General features: G+C 43.4%; 1 protein-coding gene across 1 annotated transcript in view; it reads left to right on the plus strand.

Annotated features, from left to right (window-relative positions):
* Positions 1-1,308: 1,308 nt before the first annotated feature.
* The window catches only part of DDX31 (DEAD (Asp-Glu-Ala-Asp) box polypeptide 31), a gene marked incomplete at both ends in the record, with an annotated part of 25,216 nt that continues 5,529 nt past the window's right edge, over positions 1,309-20,995 (plus strand). The window contains 16 exons of the mRNA XM_008939473.1: positions 1,309-1,559; positions 1,748-1,823; positions 2,246-2,289; positions 2,740-2,810; positions 3,383-3,447; positions 4,257-4,301; positions 5,216-5,257; positions 6,951-7,015; positions 7,846-7,965; positions 8,351-8,457; positions 9,180-9,415; positions 9,733-9,839; positions 9,887-9,956; positions 12,627-12,686; positions 18,587-18,637; positions 20,696-20,835. Of these exons, the coding sequence (XP_008937721.1) occupies positions 1,309-1,559; positions 1,748-1,823; positions 2,246-2,289; positions 2,740-2,810; positions 3,383-3,447; positions 4,257-4,301; positions 5,216-5,257; positions 6,951-7,015; positions 7,846-7,965; positions 8,351-8,457; positions 9,180-9,415; positions 9,733-9,839; positions 9,887-9,956; positions 12,627-12,686; positions 18,587-18,637; positions 20,696-20,835 (1,550 nt within the window). The remainder of the gene's footprint in view (positions 1,560-1,747; positions 1,824-2,245; positions 2,290-2,739; positions 2,811-3,382; positions 3,448-4,256; positions 4,302-5,215; positions 5,258-6,950; positions 7,016-7,845; positions 7,966-8,350; positions 8,458-9,179; positions 9,416-9,732; positions 9,840-9,886; positions 9,957-12,626; positions 12,687-18,586; positions 18,638-20,695; positions 20,836-20,995) is intronic.

The following is a 20,995-nucleotide window of genomic DNA, read 5'->3' on the forward strand; positions in this document are numbered from 1 at the left end:
GGTAACGCTCCTCCAGGCCTTTGCTTCATCTGGAGATGCTTTGAAATGCTGCCAGGGAGGGGAATCACTCTATTTTGGAGTGAACATCCGTCTGTGGGCATGTTGTGAGCTGTGGGAATAGGTGCTGCACTCTCCAAAGTTTGAGTAAAGAACAAAAATGGGTTAAACAGACGTTTTCCACTTTATTATTACGGTGATTCTAGGTTGGTTTAATTATTATTCTTATTTTTTAAGTCGTTCTTAAAATGTTAGGCAGAAGTATGTGAGAGCTAAGCCAGGGTTTTATTAGGGGCTTTGAGATAAGGCACCACCATGGTCAGTTTTGGGAAAACCAAGTTCCTTGAAAAGGGCTGGTGATTGTCAAAAATGTGAAGAAACGAGTCAAAGCAGTAGTAGGGCTTGAAAAGAGTATGGCTCACAGGAGGACAAAGAAAATCAGAGTGTGCAACTAGCAGTGGGGAATAGAGAGAAAAAAGTGGGGCAAGATTGTGCTGGCATTTCACATGTTTCAGGAGTTTTGCAGCTGTATTGGGAAAACCAAGTTCCTTGAAAAGGGCTTGGAGGGATTAGAACAGCTTTGGGCACCAAAGGAAGTTAAATTTAATTTTCTTCTTCACTGTTCCTGGAGGGCTATTATGTGAGAGCTAAGCCAGGGTTTTATTAGGGGCTTTGAGATAAGGCACCACCATGGTCAGTTTTGGGAAAACCAAGTTCCTTGAAAAGGGCTTGGAGGGATTAGAACAGCTTTGGGCACCAAAGGAAGTTAAATTTAATTTTCTTCTTCACTGTTCCTGGAGGGATATGGAGAGAACAAAAATTTTTTAAGATGGTTGGAAGATCAGTAAAATAAAGTGATTGCAGCAGAAGAAGAAATAAATTGCTCAGAAATGCTGAAAAGTGGCAGAAGCATAAGCTGGAGTGAAGTACAGGCCACCCCTCCTGCCCACAGAAAGGAGCAGGCCTACAGGGATGGCTTTAATGTGATCAGGAGATTTGCAGAGCTTTTGAGGGAGATTTTTAAAGCATGTTCTGCTCAGTTACTGGAGAAGCTAGATGAAGTCCTTTAGAGATGAACACTATATGTGGCTTTCAATTTCTCTTTGCATTTCAGTAGTGTTTAGAGGTCTCGTGTATGGTGGTGAATCTGTTAGTATGGCTGCAAAAATCAGGCTTTAGGGGTAGAGGGTTCTAAAAATCTATCAATGGGATCTCTCAGTGGGTGGGTGTTTCTGTTCAACATGACACTGTGTTGTTAATTCTCAGTCATTAATGAATTCTTGCTATCTGGTTTGCTTTTTAACATTAAAGCAGCCTAGTGCTCTGAAAAGAAAGCTCCAGTCACCCCATGGAAACCCACCTTTGAAACGTAAACGTAAGCCATCAATAAACACCTTCAAGAAATCTGCTGCAGAAGCTGACGTCAAGAAGGGAAGTTCATCACAAAAATCTCCTCCTAAGAAGCAGTTGACTGACAAACAAAATGAAAGCCAGAGAAGCAAACCTTTCATTAAGACATCCAGCCTGTTTAGAAACAACCCTGATATCCCAGAAATTAGCAGGTATTCTAGACAAATGGGAGGAAGAATCCTTTTCAATCCCTTGAAATTCACTGTCTTGATATATTTCCCTTGCTTGGGCCAAGCTGTTGCTGGGTACATGTAGTTTCATTTCTGTTTACATAGAATACTGTTGTATCATTTTTAATGGTGCCATGTGCTTTTGTTTTGGTTTGTTTCCCCTGATTCAGAAAAGCAGTGCAGCAGATACAAGAGAGTGTTTTCACTACGGATTCTTTTAGCCAGTTGGACCTTCATCCGCATCTGGTGAGTGGCAGGAGGGCTGCACACCTTGAAACATGCTTTTTGGGGTGGGCAGCAGGTCAGAGAGCTGAGAGATGCACCTTTATTGCTGGTGACTCGGGTGGGTTGCCAGTACTTGGCCTGATTTTGCTGCAGTCTCTTAGCTCAACTTGCTGGCCAGTGGCCTGACCTGTTGCCAAGCACCTTTCACTGTTTGCTCTTGTAATACCAAAAAAAACACAGAAAACTTTGGGAGTGCAGCATTTTAACAAGTCTGATATTTCATGATGTACCAACCATGGTGTCATTTTGATTAACTGGGAAGTATTTTGAGGATGTAGAGAATAAAAATCAGTCTTCTGGTTTTTTTTCTGTTTCATCGTGCAAAAAATAACAAAAGGAACAGTTTGAAAATGAAACCTGTTTACTGCTCTTTATCTCTCTAGATTGCCACAATAAACACTGTCCTAAAGATAAGTAGCATGACCAGGTAAGCAAATTCATAGAAAAACTTTGTGCTTCACTACTCCTTAAAGCAAATCATCTTTTACTGTTTTATTATGTGCCATTGGTTTGTGAAGACCACTGTGCCTGTTAAGCTGTCCCATTTGCCATTGGGTTTGTTGGTCTCAAAATCTGGGGTGAGAAATAACTTCTAAGTTACCCAGCAAGTCAGTTGTCACAGCTGAAGCTTGAACCTTGGATTCTTGCCTTCTAGTTTAGTATTTGAATCACAAACCCATCTTTTTCCAGTTAATCACATCTGATCCCTGCCTGTTGGCTTTCCTTAGAAATCACCACTTCTGGTGTAGCTGAACAGCAGAAATTGATGTGTGGAATTCGGGGTAAATGTTTTTGAAACAGACACCGTATGTTAAAGCCTTGGGATTCTGTCCTAAGTTGTGTTTGTCTTTCCTAACCTGTTTTGTTTGTTATGCAGTGTTCAGAAGCAAACAATTCCTGTGCTCCTGCAAGGCAGAGATGCTCTAGTGAGGTCTCAGACTGGTTCAGGTCAGTATTGAATTGTCAGTCTCCTTCCCTAGGGCGTATTGAACAGGATCCCAAATACAATCCCAAAACTTCACATTCCCAGTACAGCTTGTAAAACTGAGCAGCCAGGAAGCTTGGTGTGGGTCTGCTGTGACACAGGCAGATGCTGTGAGGGCTTTTGTAGCAGCATGGTGGTGGAGCTGAAGGTGGATGTGCAGCTGCCACCTGTTGCACGTGGGCCTGTTCTGGGGCTTGTGCTGGGGGTGCAGATCCAGGAGGCCAGCAGAGCAAAGCAGCAAATGCTCCTACCATGCAAACCTACATGTTTGCTCTACAGCACACTGGATGTCTCATTTCCTTGAGTAGGGGGATGTTTATTTAGATAGAACTTAGTGGGATACAATCACCTCTCTTTTTTAAAAAATGTAACCATTTAATTTTATTTTCTGTTCTGGAAGCTGTGTAATTAAAACTTCTCCAGACTCTGACTTCAAGTTAAGAATGGTAGGATGAGGGGTTCTTGAATTTATTGGAGCACCGTAGTTACCACTTTTTTTGACAGAAAGTCTTCCAATTTTCTTCTTTTTTAAAAGGTAAAACTCTTGCCTATGGGATTCCACTTGTACAGTCTTTGCAAGGAATGGAATCCAAAATAAAGGTAGGTGCAACAGAATTAAATTCAGCTCTTATCTTGTAGTCATCACTCTTTGTGATACAAAGGTCAAGCAGTCTCTCTTCCCCATGATTTGTGCATGGTGCTTATAGGATCCTGCTGTACCCTTGAGATGCAGAGAACACAAGAACCATGTCACACATTCCCCATTACCTCATGCACTAGGCTGAATTGCAAATAGGCTGAATTGTCAAGTGTGAAGAAGTTGAAGTGCAGAAGAAGCGATGGTCTGGAAGCTGGGAGAAATGAAAACAAAGGTTCCTGCCATGTCTTTAGAAGTAATAAGTTTTTGATACTGGACATGGAGTGAGATTTGATAATTGTTCCAAATTTCCATCATCTGGTTCACCAGAAAATGCTGCTGCAGAGCTGCCATCTCTTGTGTGTTTTATGGGAAGGGGTCATCCTGACTTTCTTCATGGGTTGAAATGTTTCCAACCCATCCTGGATTGTTACTTTCTGCAGCAGCTACCTACAGGTTCTTGCTGTGCATCAAACATTGAGAGCATTTCTGCAACTCAGAAAAGTGAAACAATATGTGTATGGAATAAAATGTTGGGTGTGCCTGTGAGCAGGTTTCCAAGCAGGAAAGAGAAGGCAACACAATAATGATATGTGAAAGACTGTTGATTTATTTTATAAGCTGTGAAGGAGGAATACCCCAAACTGTCCTGTACAAACTCGTACTAAAACCCTTCAGAATTCACTTTGTTGGCTAATAGGAGCTGGATGTGGAAGGGCTCTGTTTACCAGTGCTAAGTTCTTAGTGGACTGCTTGTCTTCTCTGTTTGCAGCGCAGTGATGGACCTTATGCACTCATACTGGTCCCCACAAGAGAGGTAGGTGGCCTTTTTTCTTTCTGATTCTTTCTGAATCTCAGTGTGTGTGGTGTGGGTGCACCAGGGACTGTCTTGGGAAATGTTGTCTGTCCTTTTGCTCAGATCTTGCCCTCACAGAGCATTTTGTCTCTAGGTGCACGTTCAGTACCATACCAAAGAAAAAAAGGACTCTTTTAAGTTTTCCTCATGCAGTTGGAAATAATTGTGAAGACTGGAGAAACTCCCTAGCTCAGTGCATGGGAGGGAGAAGCTTGCCTAGCTCACAGTGGGGTATTGAGTAAAACCAATGAAATCAACTTTGCAAATGTGTAGGTTTATACAGAAGTTTCATTTTTAAAACCTTTTTTTCAAATCCATAAATGAATGCTGAAGATGAGGCTTCCAAGAGTTGGCTTCTTCATGTAACTCTCTGCTATCTGATTCATATTATTTGCAATTGCAAAGGCAATTTCAGAGGAGGGTGTCAGCTTTTTTTTTTTTCTGTATGTCAAATGATAACTTCCATGTGGAGAATTGATTGCAGTTATCTAGTTTGGGGCACAATATTTTATGCAGCCTGCAGTGCAATATCTCAGCTCAGTTCCATGAAAGGAGAAAGCTCTGAAGCTATTTAAATTTTTACAGCAGCAAACTTACTGCCTCTCTAGGATGCTGTGTGAATACTAAGCATGTAGGAAACTGTTCCTAAGCTTATTTAAAGGGCTGTCAATGAGAGTACTTATTAAGATAATTTGTAATTACACTTAGTATTAGTTTGTGTTAAAAGCAGTGGCCTTGCTTGAGAGCTTGGCAAATAATAGTATGTAGCATGTATAGTCAGAGCATTTAAAATCATTTTACTCCCATGACTAATAGTCCATCTTTGTAGTCCAAGGACTCTTTCAAAGCTCACTTTCTTGTGTTCATTTCCATAGCTTGCACTTCAAAGTTTTGAAACAGTGCAGAAACTACTTAAGGTAAGAATTCACTGCTGTGTGTTCTTCTCAATCCTTGAGCCTCTTGCTGTAAGATGTTGAGCAGCCTGGGTTCCTGTGAATTCAACTGGATGTTTAAGGAAATCCAGCATCTGGCAAGATACACGGTCCTTAAAGATAAATCTGTTTGCCTTTAAGTGTGTGATTTCCCTGTGGCATGTTTTAAACTATTACATGAGCAATTAAGTGATTACTTACAGCACCTTAGTTGTACATGTTTTCATAAACAAGGAGAATTGATTCTCACAACATTTTGGTTTTAGAAGTACCTACCATCGTTTCAGTCTGAGAACAGAAACTCTCATGGTGACAAGTACTGTTTGACTGAAACTAATACTAGACAGATGGGTTTCAGGTGAGGGGTAGACCTTGATGAACTGCTTTGCCAGTTGAATGGCTGGAGAAATTAGAAGGCTTTTAAAATCATTAAGTGATAGTACTTTCCTTTCAATTGAGGCAGAGTATCTTGCCATGGAGCTAGAAAGTATCTAAATATTTCATCTGATCCATATTCCCACTCCCACTTCTGTTTTTTTCCTTGCAATAATAAGGCACTTCCCTGGTCTTTTTTAGTGCTGGAATTATCAAGTAAGATTTTGGTGTGTCATGCTGAGGTTTAAAGTACTTCAGTTTTCTTCTATAGCAATTAGAAGTTACTATGAGTGGAATTTTGATGTCCATGAAAGGGTGAAGTCTGGAATGAGCCCCTTTAATTTTACCTTGTTACATATGATGTATAGTAACCATCAAGTCCAGTGTGAACTGTGACAGTGATCCAAAGCAGGTCATGTACATCATGGTCTGACTGGACCTTAGAAGGGCTGGATGACAGGGGGGTGTAATGTGGTGATGTAATCACTGAGAGAGAAGAAGGCTACTTGAGCTGCTTCTGATGCAGTTACTCTAGTGCAAGCCACTAAGATTATGTTGGTTATAGATCTTGCTTAGACATCTCTCATATTTTAAACATTAAAAGAGTCTTTTTGTGAAAACTATCTTGTTGGAGCATTTCTGGCAAGCAGTGACCTCTGCAAACTTAAGCCTATTTACCAGTCACACATTTGTGCAGTCCTTAAGAGCTGTATTCTGCTTCTGTCCTGCATTGCCTCTCGAGTACACTGCTTTGATTATCTCCCCTGCCAGTATTGGGCAATCTTGGATTCAATGGAGGATTGGACCTCATTAAAGGAAGTGACAAAAACTCCTGCTGATACCAGGGAGATATTTAATGTTCACAGACATGGTGGCTGCATGTGTGTAGGTCTGTGTATGTTTATATAAACTTTATAAGCCTTGTGGGTTTTATTAAATTTTCCTTGGCCACAGGAAGATACTGTTTAAAGGGAAGATGAGGGAATAGCTTTGTAGCTTCTCTTTGAACATTTAAGTTACATGGGGAGAAGGAAAAGAAATATTACTCTGTGACTGGAAGTGGTGCAAAAATGATTGTATTTCTGTCTGCCTAGGTGAGGTGGGAAGCAAGTTACAAGGCTAGAACTAAAGGGGCCACTGATAAGTAGCTGTGGGTGAGAGAGTGCTTGTAGACTTTATCTGTTAGATCAGATACATGCTGCTGGCAGCCCCAGTTCTCTCTCTTTTTGCCAAGAAACATTATTTTTGGGTTAGGCTCTGTCTTTATACTTAGAAGAATCTGTGTTGGTATTCCTTTCTGTAGCCATTTTCCTGGATTGTGCCTGGAGTGCTAATGGGAGGAGAAAAAAGAAAATCAGAAAAAGCCAGGTAGGAAGCCAACTTCTTAAATTGTATTTTGGGTTCTTCTGCTCTACAGTGTTACTCTTCTTGAGAATGCTTTTCTTACTGAGAGAGAGGACTGTGAGTTTGGGTCAGGCTGTGATCCCCTGGATCTTGCACAGATGCAGTGACTGGGTCAGCAGGAGGTGTTCACTTGCCCTAGTTGGATCTATTTCTAAAATGCTGATGAGCATTCTGAGATGATGATCTCCTGTGTCAGGTGTTTTTCTTCCTCTCTTCTGACAAACACCTGTATTTGCTTACCACTGAGTGCTGTCTACACTGTTTGTTATGGGGGAAATTGTTTTCTGGGGGAGAGGTATCCTGGTGTTAAAAATCTTTCCTTTACCTTTTTGTTAGCTGAATTGTAAGCTGGTAATTCAAAATGCAATTTTCATTTCTCTGTATGTAAGCATACATTAAAAGAAGTTTACTGTTGGCAGTAAAAAAAGTACTTTGTTAGAAAACTGAGCTTGGGTGTTTTATCTTTTTTAATATTACCAATATTTGTTTCCACCCTGTCCTTGCCACTGAGTATGCTCTGAGTATCAATGATGATCAAGGATAAAGTTTAGTTGTGCAAGAAATTTCAGTTTTAATAGCTGAGAAAGTACTGTTCTTGCTAATTTTAGTATGGGGATGATTTTTTCCTCTGTAGGTTCAGTCCCTCACTTTGAGTTCCTATTCCAGAGTTACTGCTAACCTGTATGGTTTGGTTCTTTTGTTTTGGTTTCCTTTTTTTTTCTTGTTTCTTTCTCTTGTGTTTTTTTTTTTTGTTTTGTTTTGTTTTGTTGCTTTATTTTTTTAATCTTAAATAGATTACGTAAAGGGATAAATATCCTCATTTCAACTCCTGGTCGCCTGGTGGATCACATCAAGTCCACAGAATGTATTCATTTCCGTCGCACTCAGTGGCTGGTTATTGATGAAGCAGACAGGTAAACTTCCAAGTGTTTAGATATGAAAAATAATTGTTATATCCTCTGCATCTTAATTCACTAAATTTTTAAAAATAAGAGTGAAAGCATGCATGCAGTCTTAAAGCACTCATGCTCAGTGGCCTCAGCCAAACACCAGATGTCTGGGCTCAGGGAGAAATGTCCCTTTGACAGATTATTGTATGATCATTCATTGCAGAGATGCTCTCAGTGTCTTCTGACACATCTGACCCTGGCAAAACTTGAAGATGGAACATGAAGCTCGATGGGCCAAGGACTTAATGAGCTCTAGCACTTCCTCTATTTCAAATTGGCTCATGTAGCATGAAGACTTTCTCCTCATTCCTTCCTACAGCATCTTTCATCACCTCCTCTGTTTTTGTAGGATCCTGGACCTGGGCTTTGAGAAGGATGTAGCTGTGATACTCAATGCTTTAAATGCTGTGAGGGAGACACGTCAGAACGTCCTGCTCTCGGCCACCCTCACGGAAGGTAGGTTGTAGACAGGTGGTGTCTCTTTTAGCTGAGTAATGTGCAGGCAACTGCAAAATAGTTGATTATATGACAGCCTGACATGAAGCCCTTTGCAGAAGTGGAATAATGCCTACTGACTTCTTTGGGTTACAATGCTTGTCCTTCGTACTGGAATTTCTATCAGTGTATATATGTGTGTAGTCTGCACATACATCTCCCAAATTCCAGAGCAAAGTCACCATGAAGCTGGGGAGCACTGGTTTGCTTGCTTTACAAATACAGAATTAGGGCAGAAAGCTAATGACAGGGCAGGATGGCTGGTGTGTAGTTTGCTCAGTATCATACAAGAAGTCAGCTACTGAGGCAGGAATTGAGCCAGGCCTTGTGACTTATGCACCCTTGATAGAGTGAAGATCTGTTGGGGTTTTTTTTGCCACACACAGTTAAAAAATGTGAATGCCAAATGCTGTCTGTCTGGTCAAGATTTTTACATAAAATAGCACAATTGGCCAAAATAGTCCTATGATACTTTTGGCAGAGTCCACAGCAACAGACCCTGAAAAGTCTGAAGTTTGTGGAGGTGTTGTGTCAGTGTCTGAGGCACGGCTCACTAGTTCCTTGCCCTTCACTGCTTTTCACTGAAATTGCATTAGTTGGGTTTTTTTATGTGAATACATAATCACCCTCCTCAGCAGCACCCCAGACTGGACCTCATGTGTTTTTCATTTTTGGTGGTTTAGGAGTAACACGGCTGGCTGATATCAGTTTGAATGATCCCATCAGCATTTCCATAGCAGATGAAATCCAGAAGACACTCAAACCAGCATCACAAGCAGAGAGACAAGCCAGTAGTTCATCAAACTGCATGGACCAGGAAAACTTTGCTGTTCCAGAGAAGCTCAAGCAGTATGTCATGATGGTCCCCAGCAAACTGAGGCTTGTCACGTTAGCAGCTTTTATCCTTGAGAAATGCAAGGTGAGGCTCTGTTTGCATTTATATTGCTAAGTAGCCCTTTGCCCTTTCCAACTCCTTTATCTGTTACTCTGTCAGGGGTAGCATGGGCTAGATCTAGGGCTTTGAAGTGCACCTAGTGTACAGGGAGGCAGAAGAGAGCTGAGGTGCCATTATGTCTTTCATGCTGGCAGTGAGATACCTGTGCAGCATGTACTCCTCCTTTTTTTTGGGTTCAGTATATCCCTGGAAGTGGAAGCCACCTGGATCATATAATGATCAGGAAATTGGGAGAGGCCTGTTGAAATGGTCATGTGCAATTTTCTTTTTTTCTCTTGCAGTTTGAAAAACACCACAAGATGATCATCTTTTTCTCCAGCTGTGAACAAGTGGAGTTCCACTATGAGCTCCTTCTAAAGGTCCTTTCTGGAGAGCTGGAGTCGGAACAACCTGAACGTTCATCTGTCTCCTCCTCATGCTTACAGTTTCTACGACTGGACCTGAACGTTCATCTGTCTCCTCATGCTTACAGTTTCTACGACTGCATGGCAACATGGAACAGGAAGTAAGCATTCTCAAAATGTCAGGATACACTGTTTTATTCCATATTTTCTGTGATTTATTACGTGGTTATTTTGGGGAGGAGGGTAGAAGAGAGGACAGAGAGTCATTTCACCTCTAGGGGCCTCACTCTTCCATCTGCTAATGAGAATAAGAATATTGTCCCACTTCTGGAAAGTACCTTGGTAGCTACATCTGAAAAATGCAGCTGAAGAGGCAAGAGTTATTTCAGCAAGCTGAGGCAGCCCTTCTCTATTCCCAGTGGGCACACTTAAGCCATTTATGTATCTGTGATTCTCTCATTTAGTCAAGACAGGCTTTGAATACCAATGAAAAACCTCATCCAAGCCCCAAAACGTTACTGCCCTATAAGTTTTCCACATTAGATGAGGATGGAGCAGTGTGGTTTTGGTTTTGAAGAGGAGTGTCTTGACAGACTGCTCTTTTCCCTGGGATGGAACAATAGCTATGTAACAGTGATTACCCCAAAATAGGTCTAGATTTTAGCTAGATATGCCTGAGTGATGAGACTGGAGCTTGCTACAGAGGGGTGAGAGGGCAGGAGAAATGTCAAATGAACTGTCACTGCAGTTTTTCCTCTCAATAGCTGAGGGAACCTCCCTTGAAAGTTCAGCCCCTGATCCTGCCCTTGGTCTGTGATGGGGAGAGTTACTGCTCTACTCTGAGCAGCACAGCAGAGATGGTAAATGAATAGAGCTCTTCTGATGAAGCAAGAGGTGAAGAGCCATTGTTTTTCTCACTCATTCCCATCCTGTGGAGACCAGAAACATGTGCTTTGCTGTCCCTGCAGTCTGGCCTTTCCTCAACCTGCCTGCCTGAGCGAGTGAGCAGGCCTGGTCTGGCCCAACTCTACCCTGACCAGCTGTTAAGCCAACAGAACACCACTAAGTAGCTGGCATCAGGGGAAGGGTTTTGCCTTTTTAGTACCCAGTGTGTAATTAGTGCTTGATGTCTTCAAATTAAGAGCATTAATGGAGCTAAATTGTGGATCCCATATGGTACTGCTGAGCACGGCTGCTGTCATTGTCAACAAGATACAGCGTGCTCTCTTCTTTAATTTTTGTCAGCAGAGGGTTCAGTGTCAGCAAGGCCCAAGTTTCCCTTCCTCCCTAGGACTGTACCTCTAGCTGGGAGTCAAGTATGGAAGTTTTCTTCTGTATCATCAACGTAACAGGACATTGACTTAACTCCTCGCTAGGACTGTGAGAAGGAGGGTTTGAAACATGGATATTTTGGAAGGAGGAAGGAAAAAGGACAGGAAAGAAATGGGTATGGTGTTTCTGGGGCCAGAGACATCCTGAGGTCTGAAAAATAAAAGAGAGCACATGGAATCAGATCAAGGGAGTGTAAAAGGTGCAGTTGTGTTCCACAGTCAAGGAGAGGGAGTGTAGGTAGATAGGTGGTACTGGCAAGTGAAGAGCAAGTGCTGTTAATGCCTCCAGTGGCTAGTGCTCATTGTCTTGTATGATAGCAAATATTGCTGTGATGTAATGTGGGTTGGAGAAGCAGTTTCTGTTGCTTTTATCAAGAAAAAAAAAAAAACCACAGCAAAGGAGTTAAACTGGATTCTGCTTAGGAAGGTTTTGGGACTGACAAAGCAGAGGGCTTTTGAAGGTAAGTGAAAAGCTGTACTGGTGGGTACCTGCCATTTTGGGGCTCGACAGCTCAAAGCCTGCTGGTGGGGTAACCTGGGGGCTGTGGACAGCCCTGCCTTGAAGCCTGGGCTCGTGTCAGAGGCAGGGGCTGTAGGATTCTGCTGCTGCAGACTGGTGATGAGGACAAGGCTGGGGAGTGCCTGCCTCTGACACCCATGGGCAGGAGTGACCTCCATCCCAGTGGCAGCAGCCCTGTTGGTGGCCCTCACCAGTACGAGGCCTTTTCTTGTGGGAAGGCCATGGGAGGGTGTCCTGGGAGCTCTGGCAGCTGCCTGCAGGGCCTAGGAGTTGTGCCTCCTTGCCCTTGTGGGTACAGGTTTCTGGCCAAAGTCTCATCTCTCCTGCCCTGTTACTTTGAAGGCTTCTCTCACAACCGTTCACGTGAGCAACTGTGCAGCTGAGCATCCCTGATTCTTAATAATCACAGAGTCAGTCCGGCGACTGTCTGCGTGCCCCATTGGGCACATGATGAGGCTGATCTGTTGTGATGTGACTATATCACTGTGTCAACAAAATGGGCTTATCTGCCCATTGTGTGACTGGACAGGCAGCCCCTAAGATGTCCAGCTTCTTCTCGCGTGCACAGAAGCCTGTGTTGCCTGCAGAGTATGCCAGTGCTTCTGTTGCTGCTGCCACCTAAGCTTCTGCAGACCCTTTCTCCATGTCAAACAGTCACTGCTTTTGGACACACACAGGCCATGCTGTGCAAACCGTGGAGGTGTTGGCTGCTTTGATTTGACCAAATGTATTCAGGCTTTCCACAGATGTCTGCCTTGCTACCAGGGACCACACCTGTATGCCACAGATTGCTTTTTTTCCATTTGCAGGGAAAATCTGATTGAAACTCATTAATTCCTTTGATTTTGAAGCTTTACATGATAGTAGTGAACAAGGCATTGTTCACTACAATTGTTAAATTGTTACATTAGGTAATTTGATTTATGTTTGATTATAATGTGTGTAAACACTCTTCTAATTTTTCTATTTCAATCCTTTAGGAGAGAACAGAAGTTTTCCAGGAATTCCTAAAATCCAAGACGGGCATCTTGCTTTGCACTGTAAGTAACTTAGAGTCCCTTTGCAGCTCCACACTAATGGGCCTGTCTCATACCTAATGGTAGAACAGAGGATTTGGCACTGAGCTCTAATTCCAGCTCACTGCCTGACCTTGAGGAAGGTCATCTCCTTTTTCAGCATCTCACGTGTCAAATAAGGACTTGTGCCTTCTTGGCAAAACGTTCTGTCATCTTCTGTTGCAAGGTACCATATACAGAAAAAGTGTACGTCCTACACAAGACTCCTCTAAGTATTTGGCATGGTCTTATGTCTGGAAAAATGTTTGTTTGAAGTTGGAACCTTGCCCTCTGCACACGGTCAGTGGAATGCAATCCTAATTTGTAGCGTGCTCCATAACTGCCAGGTAAATTGGATGTAAGGTGGTATTTCCCATCTTAATGACTACCCCAGGGTTAAAACCTGAAACCTGCAGGGATGGAAGGGAAGCCCAACCAGACAATGGTGTCATTAGAAACACACACGCTCTGCTGCTCTCCATGCTTTGTCCTTCAAGCTACTTCAAGGCTGCTGAGGGAGAAATTCTTGTCCTCTGCTGAAGTTTGCTGGCACCCTTGTGTTGTGGTGGCACCTTCCACTCTCGTTTCTGACCTGTCGGTGCCACAGCCAGCCTGCTGCAGTGGTGCAGAAGGCTGCACGATTTGCTCTCTAATAGTGGCAGCTGTTGATCTGAAAATGTGTGAATCTTGGCGATTTCTACCCACCGCAAACTTGTAAATTACAGCGATCGGGAGTAATTAGAGCTGAGAAACCCTCTCCAGCTCTGAGATGACTCCTGTTCTTGCACCACGTTGTTCTTAAAGGAAACTAGTTGTAATTTTATTTTCTTTTTCAGAGAGCAAAGGCTGATTTTTATCTTATTTTTATGCCTGCAGTTCAAACAGAGACTGCCATGTGTATAGGAGTGTTTGGTTTGGTGTTGCCAAATCATGTATTCTGTCACCTGTAAAATTGTACTTGTTACATGGTAGTCTTGGTCCTGCTTGTGTGTACAACCTTTGAGTGATCTGCTCAAGGGCAAAAGGCATCTTTGCAGTGCTGAATTGTAACTGTGACTTGGTTTCCTTGTAAATGGAGGTAATACTTAAGTGTCTCAATTGAGGAGGATAGCAAAGTTCAAATCACTCAGTGGTTCAGATGAGGTGTTTTGAAGACAGTGTTTGGTAGATTCCAAATAATAAATAGCTGAACTTTGTTATCCTTCGTGCACATGCTCTGTCTATAACTGAGAAATTTCAGGCACATGTCTTGTTACTGGAATTTCAGTTTAGTGATTTTGGAAAGACAGTGAATGCTCAATTTTAGACAAAGAGAAAACAGAACCATTGCAGTCACTGGGATATCAGTTCCTGGGTGAGACCGTTCAGAGGAGAATGCAGCCTGTGGAGGGAAAAATCTGCCAGGAAACGTACAGCTGTTGAGAGGCAGGAAGAAGAATCAGTTGGATAAAGAAATCCCAGTGGATGGGATCCCCCTCTTGAGACACTGGAGATGGGGTTTGATTTCCTGCCGTGCCACAGACTCCGTACAAGTGGATGTGGAATCGTGGTGACAAGACAAGTAGCCCCGTGTCAGCTGAGCAGCGATAGTCATGTGCTTGCTCCTGAGCTGTAGGAGATGGGAGGTAATGCAAATTACCCTGGATTGCCATGAAGAGGGGAGTGTAAGGTACTGCATTTACTGTAACCCTCCTGGGCTCCCACCCGAGCCGCTTTGCGTTCCGTGCAAGGCAGGGGTGCAGATCCTGATGGCTGCAGCCACTGTGGCTCAGCTGGCGCGTGGTTAGCACGTTAAGCACAGTAAGTTGTGAGGCTGAGTCCAAAATCTCCCTGTGCTTCAGCTCCCCATCTGTAAAACGGGGATAGTAGCACTGTTCTATCTTACAGAGATGTTGGGAGGACGAATGCATTGAAACCAGGAGGTGGCCTGTTACCACAGTAATGGGGACCATATGGACACCTTAATATAGAGATACACTTTGCACTAGTCCCACATTACAGGTGCCTCCCCAACGCAGATGTCCAAAGGGCAGCCAGGCACCGTGGCCACCTCCTGCCTCCGAGGGCTTTGCTTTTTCTGACACTCTTCTTCATATCACTAAAAATGTTTCCCAGAAAGATGGTTCTGTTCTTTTCACGGTGAAATCACATTTTGTGCCCACAGAATTTTGAAACCTGGCTCACAAAAGAGCAACACAAATAATGTTGCTGTCCTTCCCTTGTCCCTTATGCCATGTTCTCCACCCATCTTTCCGCTCTAGTAAGCAATGGGACCTGCTGTTCCTTTTATTAATTTGCCCTATGTCATATGTATATTAATATATTCCATAAAATATTTTTTTTGCCAGACAATATAAGCTGGCAGACAAGAAAATAAAGAAGGGCTGCATATCTCAGAGGGTCTCATCCAGATTTATTTCTCTCTCCTTCACTGAAGTTCTTTGCAGCTTCCTTTGGGATGTGCCTTTTAAACAAGTTCATCTCTTCCAGGGAGAGGAAAGATCATTTGGAGATTGTTTGCTGTTTACTCAGTCACGCTAACTCATCTTGCCAGTTTTCTGGCGGCCCCAGCCAAGAGCTTTCGCCTCTGACAGCTTCTGTGCTCTCTCCTTCCTCCTCTGATTACGCAGCCCAATCTGTCACCCTGCCGACGGGGGTCTCTACCCTGCTGATGGCTTTCCACACTCGGCAGTAATGACTTTTGGCAGGCCGGGAAGGCGCGAGAGCTTCTTCCCCAGCTTGGAGAGCCGTTAGGCCCTCTCTGCCTGTTAGCTAAAGCACTTTGTGAGGTTCTTTGGTAAATAAATGAGTCATTTTAATCCAACTGACAGCCTGGCACCTGAGCAAGCTGCCTTCCATCTGTACTTCTAGGCCTCATGTAGGCAGCCAATTGTCAAGCTCAGGGCCTTCAAGACCTCACCATTGAGTGTCTTTCAAAAGCAACTTTAGCAATTTCCTTTGCCCTAATTAGATTGTGTGAGAGGGACTGAGCAAACCGAGGCCCTTGCAAAACTTCTGTGGCTGTGTTGGTTCTCATCTTCTACAGCAATACACCTCACTTTTGGTGTGGCCTTTTTGCCCTGTGTTCCCTTGCACCCACCCTCTGTACACCACCACCACAAACACAGGCTGGTAGCAGGAACTGTTAGAAGTAGAAATTTCAGCATTTCTGGAGGTCTTCAAGGTGAATGGTACCTTGATACTGTGCCATTCTGTGGCCTGCCATTGGGATCAGGTCAGGAACATGGTTAAGACTTGAGGTGATTGTGTTTGCTTGGCATCTGGGGTTTGCACTGGTGTAGGTTATTTCTTCTTGCTGCTGTGAGATGGTCACTTAATGCTCCCTTCCATTGCCCACTGGAAGAGATCAGCAGTGACCTGCTGAGGTGTCATATTCCTGCTTTGTCTGTTATTAAGGAATGGTGATGTGAGGCCATGCATGGAAAGGTGAATGCTGTCTGGGGCAGTGGAAAAGAAGCAAGAGTAGTACACTGGAAATGTATTTGGCTTCATAGAGAGACCCAGCAGCAGGTTAGTGTGTGGAATAAATGTAGTTCTGGTAAACCTGGATAATTGTTGCTTGAGCTGCATTCTCTTTCCTGGTAAGGTGACCCACAAGTATTTTTCTAAAGATATGAGAAGCAGGAAGCTCATGGACTCTGCCAGGAGAGGAAAGCAAATCAACTCAAAAGTTTTTATCCTTGTTCTACCTTGCTGCTATCTACTGGAGTCTTTGAGGCAAAGGAGCTATGGGAGATGCAGGTGGACTGATACTGAGGAGTCTTTGAGAGTTTGCAAACCACTCCAATTACCAATAACTCCCAAGATACTTCTGAAAGAAAGCCAAGTTAAACACCAGGAGAATAACTGCTGCTATGTGTCAGTAACAGCTGAGTGGAGTTGGTGGTGTTGGGAAAGCAATAGTGAATACAAGGCTGATGATGGGAGAGAGCCTCCTCCCAAGATGTTGTCCCTGGCTATTTTTTAGGCTTTTAGTTAACCTTTCCTGCATTGTTTGGCAAATGCACATGGGAACAGTAGTGTCTGCTGTGGTTCTTTCCCAGCCAGAGGTGTTGAGATCTTAGAAGAGGAGGAAAAGAATTCTGATGGATGAGAGGAATGGTTCCTGCCTCTGCCATGTACTTCTCCTCCCCATGTTGGAGGTGCCTGCTCCTGATCACAGGGACAGCTTGCCTTTATTTTGGATAAACTGACCCTGTCCCGAGGTCAGAGCCCTCTCACCAAACATTGCCTTTCCTAGACAACTGGCTGTGAGAAACAGCAGAGTATAAGAAAAAAACCAAAGGCTTGTCAGCGTGGAAGGCTCTAAAGAGCCAACCAGATCAGACTCAGACGTCAGCGCTCCCGTCTGATCGCACTGTAGAGTTTATAATCTTGTTATCCCAGTAACTGCTGTACACGTTCCCCGACTTCTCTTGATTTATTTTCTCCAGCCTCCTTTAAATGGCTTTTTGTACATCTGTTCCCTCTGACTCTGGGAACAAGTCGTTTCTTAATGAGCGTGTTGGAGCGAGTGTGTGTTTTTTCAGAGTGGGCGCTGTGGAAAGTGTCTCCTCTTTTACTGCAGTTGGAGCCACAAAGCAACCTGGCTAGTGCTTATGGGAAGGCCTTTGCTGCCAAAACATCAGCTTCCTAGTCTTTTAACGTGTGTGGGAGTTGCATGAAAACACTTCAGTGGGTGGCTGACACATTTTTAGTACATTAAGCTCCTGCTTACGTTCTTAATATATTCTATTTTGCAACTAGCTAAAAGATACATGTGTTCCAAAACATTCCCTAACAGAGTTAAATCTGCACACCTGCTCTGCTATTGTGCGTGGTGAATGTAAAATCCAAGGAGTATGTGAGGACATTACTAATGAACAGAAAATCAAGGAGGGAGATTGAAACGTGTTTGTGCTCTTTCCATTTTGAACAGTATTTAAACTCTCTTTTCTCTTTGAAAGGGTATGTTTTTTGAGCTATACTGGCTGGGGATAACTGAAGGGTCTCATTCAAGTCCTTCTCCAAGTTGATGGGTTTTCTCACCAGCTGGCACATCAAATAACATTCCTGATGGCAGCTTCAGACTCTTTTCTTTGAGGCTGAGTTTTGTTTTTCCAAGTCGAAGTCAGTAAAAATCTGAGGGATAGCTGAAGTCCCATCTCCTTGAGCTGTACAGCAGCTTCCTGCAGATTCTGCTAAATTGTTTGTTGGCCTTTTATCTTAGGGTCAGGTGACCTGCGAATTATCTGCTCCTCAACTTCAGACTGTCACTAGGAAGCAGCTACTTTTTTGTGAGTGGAGATTAATGTGTCTTTGGACGTTCCACCCAAGGTCTAGGATCCTTGGCTGTTTGCTTTATGACCATTTTCCTCTGCATCATAAGCAGCCTGGTTTTCATTCTTAGGCTTGCTGTGGATCAAAATGTGCTCAGAAATAGCGTTGCCTTTGGAAATTTATTTCTGCCTCTCATGTCTGGGTAGTAGGTGCCTAAGAGCAGATCTGTTTTCATCTGTGACACAAACTGAAGAACCAAAGGCATCACTATAATTAAGACAGTTCATTCTCTCACATATAATGTAAAGGGACTGCTGTAATTCAACACCACTCCTGAAATAGGTGGTTTTATATCCTCCAGGCTTTGGACCATGGTAGTGGATCATTTTTTTTTTATTGTATTAGTTTGTTAACAACATTCCTTGCATTTTAAACCCTCAACATTTTTTCTGACCTTCAGTCCATCTCTCCCCAAACTAGTCATGTAAAATTCCTACTTGCATAGCCAGTTGTTTCCGGACATAATTGCCATCCCAGAAGAGTTCTTACTTTGCTGATATCCTCAAAGGATTTTTAGTAAAGTAATTCCCTTATTAATTTTACAGGATGTTGCAGCACGTGGCCTAGACCTGCCTCAAGTTACATGGATCGTACAGGTAGGTTTGCTGTGTGTGTGTATGTATGAGTGCAGTCTTGCTGGGATGAAGCCCCTTTCTAGTCCAGACCCTCTTTCTGCAGCGTGCTGGTCTTTGTGCTGATGCCTGCAGGTGTGGGAGACCCACGTGTTCCTGACTGCAGGACTGGGACTCGAGGTTTTGCTAGGATACAGCATTGCTGTCATATCTTTGGGGTTGACAGCCTGTTTTCCTCTTCAATAACTCCAGTTTTATCAGCTGTATAATAATGTTCAGCTGGGTGAATGGAAACACCCTCCGTTTCCCCCCACAGGAAGCCAAATCTTGTGAAGTACTGGCCAGCTTTCTTGCAGTTCTGTGTTTCTGTTTTTCTGAGCTTGCTGGGGAGGCAGCTCCATGAGGAGTTTAAGTGTGATCCTAATGTTAAACATTGAGTAACCCAAGAGTGTCTGTGCAGTGACCTGAATGTTTCAAGTCAGGCTTTACTGGCTTGGGGCTGGGTAGCTGTAAGCATTCAGCTTTCAGTAGAAATGCACAGTTCAGATTTTCCTTGGGAAAAAAAAAAAAAAAAAACACACAAACCAAAAAACCCACTGAAAGCCCAACACTGCTGCATTGCTGTTGACAGAAATACTGTCTTTGAAAAAAAAAAAAAAACTAAGGGAGATGGATTGAACCTTAAAAATAGCAGCCTGTCATTTCAAAGAGGAAGCTGAAAGTGTGAAGCAGATTTCATTTTTATAAAAGATTTATAATTAAAAAAAGGTTAGTTGAATTGAGGAAAAACCTCATCCAGAGATTCTCATGTATCAAGTGACACCTGGGTAAAAAGAACAGGGCACAGAGCCTCCACAAAGCTTTTTAATTTCTACCTCATCCCTTCAGGTAACAAATTTTATTTTAATTTTGTGTTTTTAGAAAAGAAAGGTTTTGTAGCAGCTAGCTAGTCGAAAAAGGCTGAGGAAGTGAAGTCTTTAATTCCCAGATCCGTATATTAATATAATTTAACCAAAGATATAGATGCCAGTGTTAGAACGCAGTGCAAATTACCTAAAGCCCTGGGAGACTTCTGTGTGTCCAGAAGGCGAAATCTCAGCTGTCCTGAGAGCTGTGTCCAAGAGCAAGGACCTGCAGGGAGCAATTAGATTGCTCACAGCATCTTACTCACACCTCTAGCCAGTAGAAACTTTGCCAGAGGGCACAGGTATAAACACTAGAGTGGGCTTTGGTTGTTGGGTTTTTTCCAGTTAAACTGCTGAGGGCTCATTTCTGAGCAGTATCTCTGTGCATGTTCATTTTTCCAGGAAAAAGAGGAGGGGGGAAGGAATAGGGGGAGGTTAAAGGGAGGGAAATATGTCACCCTTTATCAGATCTTGCAAATGGCCGGGCAGTTTTGATTCCCAGTGAAGTAAATGAGAGGCACCACTATATTAAGGGGGGCTTTAAGCAACATTTTCATAATGCTTGATAGTTGTACCTAGGAAGACAATTTCTACCTGTATCATGTGCTGCTGAAAGCGCTCACTCCCTCACTTCTTAGATTTCTTCTGTCCAGTAACCAGCTATGATTTGCTCTAATCAACACAAAGCCATTTAGCCCAACTCCAAATTCAAATCTGTCATCCTTTATTCTATGGCTTTTCTCCCAAATGCAGAGCAGACAGCTTCCTGCTCTGTGTGGGCAATCCTGGGGCTTGTTTGGTTTGAGGTCTTTGTGAGATTATTTTTGGGTTTTTTTTGGGGGGAAGCAAACAGGTTCCTGATGTGTCTGTATAGAAATAAAATGTAAAAGGCAAAGAGAGAGACACTGAGATGGGGAAACTGTCCTATTATCTGAAAGTTGGCCAACGTGTCACATTCACATGTCAAAAAACTGCGGTGGCTGAGGGGGCTGAGTGATGGGTACAGAGATGAGCCCGATGGGCTCTTCCTAAACAGGCCGATTCCAAAGGAGATGCAGCGCATGGGTTTCGCTAAGATCCCTTCTGCTTCAGGTGAGGGGGCTGAGTGTCTCGTTTGTAATTAACACGCTGTGTTCTGTTAATTCCTCCTTCCCTCTCTCATGCCCCGTGTTTGAAGTACAACGCTCCGGCTTCACCTGCGGAATACATCCACCGGATCGGGAGGACGGCTCGGATTGGCTGTCACGGGAGCAGCCTGCTTGTCCTGGCGCCTTCGGAGGCAGAATATGTCAGCTTGCTGGCTTCTCACAAGATTAAGTGAGTCAGAAACGCCAACAAAAGTTTCAGCTCATCCTTGCTAATTAACCTTCCGTGGCACTTTCAGCGGGACTGCGTCTCGTGCAGGTTTTAATAAGAATTTATTAATTCTTGTGATCCAGGACCGGCCCCAGACTAGCAAAAGGAGGAAAGGAACGAG

This window comes from Merops nubicus, unplaced genomic scaffold (assembly GCF_000691845.1).
Source record: "Merops nubicus isolate BGI_N331 unplaced genomic scaffold, ASM69184v1 scaffold1024, whole genome shotgun sequence".
NCBI classification, from domain to species: Eukaryota; Metazoa; Chordata; class Aves; order Coraciiformes; family Meropidae; genus Merops; species Merops nubicus.